This window comes from Rhagoletis pomonella, unplaced genomic scaffold (genome assembly GCF_013731165.1).
Source record: "Rhagoletis pomonella isolate Grant_MI unplaced genomic scaffold, Rhpom_1.0 Rhpom_scaffold_00010, whole genome shotgun sequence".
NCBI lineage: Eukaryota > Metazoa > Arthropoda > Insecta > Diptera > Tephritidae > Rhagoletis > Rhagoletis pomonella.
The window spans coordinates 38,074,829-38,080,379 of record NW_023458564.1 but is presented as its reverse complement, the minus strand read 5'-3'; the positions used below and the strand labels follow the sequence as shown (position 1 = coordinate 38,080,379).

At 35.6% G+C, this 5,551-nt stretch overlaps 1 protein-coding gene across 1 annotated transcript; it reads left to right on the top strand.

Annotated features, from left to right (window-relative positions):
* The first annotated feature begins 402 nt into the window (after positions 1–402).
* Positions 403–4,941, top strand: LOC118746383. Its single transcript, XM_036480238.1, has 3 exons — positions 403–929; positions 1,037–1,532; positions 1,610–4,941. Exons 1-3 carry the CDS (start codon positions 459–461, stop codon positions 4,939–4,941), a joined length of 4,299 nt encoding a protein of 1,432 aa, XP_036336131.1. The 5' UTR covers positions 403–458.
* Positions 4,942–5,551: the final 610 nt, after the last annotated feature.

Genomic DNA, 5,551 nt, shown 5'->3' with positions numbered 1-5,551 from the left:
AACAAAAAAAAGTAGGCTTTGAAAAGACATCGAACTATATTACGGTGCATTTATTTTGCATAGAGAAATACATGAATATTTTGTATAGATAGGTATATAGAGCTTTGACTCTTAGCATTAAGAAAATTCAAATTAGGAGAATATATCACATTGGAGTGTAAACATCGCTGGAGCGTTTTTTTTGGCCCCATACGTTCAGTAGTGTCCGAAATTACCGCGGTGCAAAATTATTAGTTATTATAGTGTTTTTTTTTAATAATTATTGAAGTTTGTGTGAATTTGTGAAAAGAAGAAATATAGCGCAAAGCGAATTTCCGAGCAAAAAACGGTAAGTTTTGAACTGTTGAAGTGAATTACACGAATGCATGTGTTTCCTTATTTGAAAAAACATATGGTGTACCACTATTAATGTAGGCATTTTTTTAAATTTAATTTATTCTTTTTTAATTGAAAGAAAAATGCCACGACCCACACGAGGAAATATAGGTCGGCGAACGCGTCATGCAAATGCTACGGCATTACAAAGGCGATCACAGACTCCAGATGAACGAGCACAAGCTAATGCATCGCAGCGTGAACGTAATGCACGAAATAGATCTGTTGTACCTGAAATTATGCGTGCTGCTTTTAATTACAACAGTCAGATTAATTACAGTATGTACGGATATATTGGAATAATGGACGCAATATGTCCACATTGTGATGCGGCTAAATTTCCAGGTGAAACGCCCGGCATGTGTTGTGCTAATGGCAAAGTGAGATTGCCACCATTAGAAACTCCACCCGAACCATTGTCTTCATTAATTTTTGGGACTTCTGAAAATTCGAAGCACTTTTTGAGTCATATTCAACAATACAATTCGGCATTTCAAATGACTTCTTTTGGTGCTACTAACATTATTAGAGATAATTTTATGCCGACGTTTAAGGTAAATACTTAAACAGGAACAATCCCAATCAATCTGAATCATAAAAGTATTCTATAGTTTTAAAAATTATTATGCAACATATACCTAAAATTGCATACATGTTGCAGATTCAGGGCCAAATTTATCATCAAGCTGGTTCGTTATTGCCATACCCCGACGCTGATTATCAATTTTTACAAATTTATTTTATTGGTGATGAAAATCGTGAATTGGATCAACGTTGTGCAATTGCTTTGAATACAAGACGAGAAATTATTTGTGAGCTACAAAGGTTTTTCCATCAGCATAACGCATTAGTTCAATTGTTCAAAATTGCTCTCGATCGTATGCCATCTGATAATCACAAAATCGTAATAAGGGCTGATAGAACACCTTTTGGAGAGCATGAAAGGCGATTCAATGCACCGACAATAGATGAGGTTGCAATTGTAATTCGTGGTGATCAGTTTCAATCGCGTGATATTATACTTCATCGTAGAAATGAGCAATTGCAACGTGTTTCGGAACTTCATCGTAGTTACGACGCATTACAATACCCAATATTGCATTGGAAAGGTGACGATGGCTACCATATCAATATACCAATGATTGATCCACGAACAGGTAAATAATATTTTCAGTGTGTTGACATTTCATCATTTGTAGAAATTTCTTAAGTCACATTTTCCACTTATTTTCAGGTCTACATTTACAGAAAAAAGTTAGTGCCATGAATTTTTATTCTTATCGATTGATGGTTCGTCCACAAGAACAAAATTATATCTTGAGATGTCGTAAACTATATCATCAGTACATCGTTGATATGTACGCCAAAATAGAAACAGAACGTCTTAATTTTATTCGTTTCAACCAAGCAAAATTAAGATCTGAACAATATATTCATTTGCAAGATGCGATAGCGAATGATGCTAATATTAATGACATCGGACGTTTAACTATATTGCCATCTTCGTATATTGGTAGCCCACGGAATATGAACGAATATGCACAAGACGCAATGTGTTATGTACGAAAATACGGTCGACCGGATCTGTTCATTACATTTACATGTAATCCGCAGTGGGATGACATCAAAAACAATTTATTTGCAGGACAGTCGACAACCGATCGTCATGACATTACTGCGCGTGTTTTTCGGCAAAAATGTAAAGCACTTATGGATTTAATTGTGAAATTATATGTATTTGGGGAGGTGCGTTGCCATATGTACTCCATCGAATGGCAGAAAAGGGGATTGCCGCACGCACATATACTAATTTGGCTGGTACATAAAATAACTCCGGATCAAATCGATAACCTTATATCAGCTGAAATTCCTAATCACACTGCTGATCCTGAGTTATTTCAAGTTGTCGTTAAAAACATGATACATGGACCGTGCGGTGAACTAAATGTGAATTCACCATGTATGATTGATGAAAAGTGTTCGAAACGATACCCAAGGCAATTCACTTCAGACACAATAACGGGCAATGACGGATATCCGTTGTATCGACGTAGATCACCTAATGATAATGGCAAAACGGCAACCATTAGAATGCATAACCAGGAAGTTGAAGTTGATAATCGTTGGGTGGTTCCGTATTGTCCATTATTATCGAAAATATTCAACGCTCATATAAATGTGGAATATTGTAATTCTGTCAAATCCATTAAATATATTTGCAAGTATGTAAATAAAGGGAGCGATATGGCTATTTTCGGTGTTGCTGGTGATAATAGAAATGATGAAATTACTCAGTATCAAATGGGTCGCTATATTAGTAGCAATGAAGCTGTCTGGAGGATTATGTCGTTTCCAATGCACGAAAGACATCCTGCGGTTGTTCACTTGGCTGTACATCTTGAGAATGGCCAACGTGTTTATTTTAATGTAGCAAATTTATTGGAAAGAGCAGCGCAACCACCAGCAACTACGTTAACAGCTTTTTTCAAATTATGCGAAACTGATACATTTGCGATAACTTTGTTATATTCTGAAGTGCCTCAGTATTACACATGGAATGTGTCTTCGAAAAAATTTCAAAGACGTAAACAAGGAACAGCAGTTCATGGGCATCCTGGCATTTTCCAAACAGATGCAATTGGCAGAATATATACAGTACATCCAAACAATGTTGAGTGTTTTTATTTGAGATTGTTATTAGTTAACGTGAATGGCCCAAAATCATTTCAAGAATTGAGAACAGTCAACGGTTATTTGTGTGAAACATACCGTGAAGCATGCCAACTTTTGCATTTGTTGGAGGATGATGCACATTGGGATTCAACACTTCATGATGCATCTATTTCGGCTCATCCTCAACAAATACGAATGCTGTTTGCCGTTATATTATCAACATGTATGCCATCAAATCCACTTGAATTATGGAACAAATATAAACATAATATTGCAGAAGATATTTTAATTCGTATGCGTCATCATGCAAGAAATCCTGATTTGTTGATAACTTTGGAAATGTACAACGAAGCTTTGATAATAATTGAAGATATGTGTCTACGGATTGCAAATAAAACATTAGTACAATTGGGTATGACCGCACCAAATCGTGACATGCATGATCTGTTTGATCGTGAATTGCAACGTGAGCAGGAATTCAATTCTAATGATTTGCGTTTATTTGTACAATCGAATATAACCAAAATGAATATTCAGCAAAAACATGTATATGACACAATCATGCAAGCCATTTCCAATAATGTAGGTGGGTTATATTTCTTGGATGCACCTGGTGGTACAGGCAAAACGTTCGTTATATCACTGATTTTAGCCACTATTCGATCGGAACAGAAAATTGCATTGGCACTTGCATCTTCGGGAATTGCTGCTACATTATTAGAAGGTGGTCGGACAGCACACTCTGCATTAAAATTGCCATTGAATGTACAGGTGATTGAAACTCCAACTTGCAATATTTCAAGAAATTCTGCTATGGCAAAAGTTCTGCGATTAACGTCAATTATTTTATGGGATGAGTGTACAATGGCGAATAAAAAATTACTAGAAGCATTTAATCGAACAATGCAAGATTTACGTGGTAACCAACAGCTTTTTGGTGGTGCTTTGATATTACTGTCAGGGGATTTTCGACAAACATTGCCTGTCATTCCTCGGTCAACTCCTGCTGATGAAATAAATGCCTGTTTGAAGTCATCAGTTCTTTGGAGATATGTACAAAAATTGACACTGAATATTAATATGCGTATTCACCTACAAAATGATCCAGCTGCCCATGAGTTTTCAAAACAATTGTTACAAATTGGTGATGGCAAAATACAAATCGACAGAACCAACGGATTGATCACTGTACCGAACAATTTTTGTACAATTACGAAATCGATTGATGAATTGATTGAATGTGTTTTTCCAAATATTCTTCAGAATTACAGAAATCATGATTGGTTGAGAGAACGCGCCATTTTAGCACCGAAGAACATTCATATCAATGCCATTAATTTTCAAATTCAAGCAAAACTCCCAGGTGTAGTCACGACATATAAATCAATTGACAGTGCTATGAATCAAGATGAGGCAATGAATTATCCAACTGAATTTTTAAATTCATTAGAACCGGCTGGTATGCCACCGCATTGCTTGAATCTGAAAGTGGGTTCTTTGATTATATTATTGCGAAATATTAATCCACCAAAACTGTGTAATGGCACCAGATTGGCAGTGAAAAATTTATTGCCAAATTTGATTGAAGCTACGATCTTAACTGGTAAATCAAAAGGAGAAGTTTGTTTAATACCGCGTATCCCTATGATTCCAACTGATATGCCATTTGAATTCAAACGATTACAATATCCTGTGCGTTTATCATTTGCGATGTCCATCAACAAAGCTCAAGGGCAAACACTTAACGTTTGTGGTGTGAATTTGGAGGAATCATGTTTTTCACATGGCCAACTTTATGTTGCCTGTTCCAGAGTCGGTACCCCCAGCCGTTTGTTTATTCATGCTCAAAATGGAAAAACAAAAAATATTGTTTATCCAAATGTTTTGGATTAAGTTTTAAAATAGCTAGCAAATAATTAAATATATTTCTTTTTTTTATAAATGAGTTTGATTTAATATTTCACTTTATACGTAGCGAAGCACGTACCGGGCCGCTAGTATATAATATATGTAATAACAGTTTGATCTTGGAAGTCCAGTAAAGTGTAAATACATCCCGTTCTAACTTGGCTTTAGTAAGGTTTTAATGCTGTATTTATGTAGCTTTTGCTGCGAGCTAGGGGAATGCTTTTGTATCACTTTGGCTAATGGGATATGAGCAAAAAATTAAGACATTAACCGAAAATTCGATTGAGACAATTACAATAGAGTTTTGAATTGACACACCAAATTTTGTTCGGTTCAAGACACTATATCATACAGCCGCCTTATAACCAACCTGACCGACTTATATCAATTTCGCTGTTTTCGAAGCTATCGACTTGGAGTTCGGTGTCCGCAACACGGAGTTGACATTTCAAATTTTGTTCGGTTCATGGTATAGCCGCTCTATAATCGAACTGAATAACTTGCATACACTTCGTTATTTTAAATTTGTTTTTTTCATAAATGAACAAAGCGGTAAAGGAAATTTATTTATGATTATCATCATCATTAATATTAA

Coding starts and splice junctions, on each gene's coding strand:
- LOC118746383 (XM_036480238.1), top strand. CDS start 459: ATGCCACGACCCACACGAGGAAATATAGGTCGGCGAACGCGTCATGCA. Junction 930..1,036: donor ATTTTATGCCGACGTTTAAG/GTAAATACTTAA, acceptor TACATGTTGCAG/ATTCAGGGCCAAATTTATCA. Junction 1,533..1,609: donor AATGATTGATCCACGAACAG/GTAAATAATATT, acceptor ACTTATTTTCAG/GTCTACATTTACAGAAAAAA.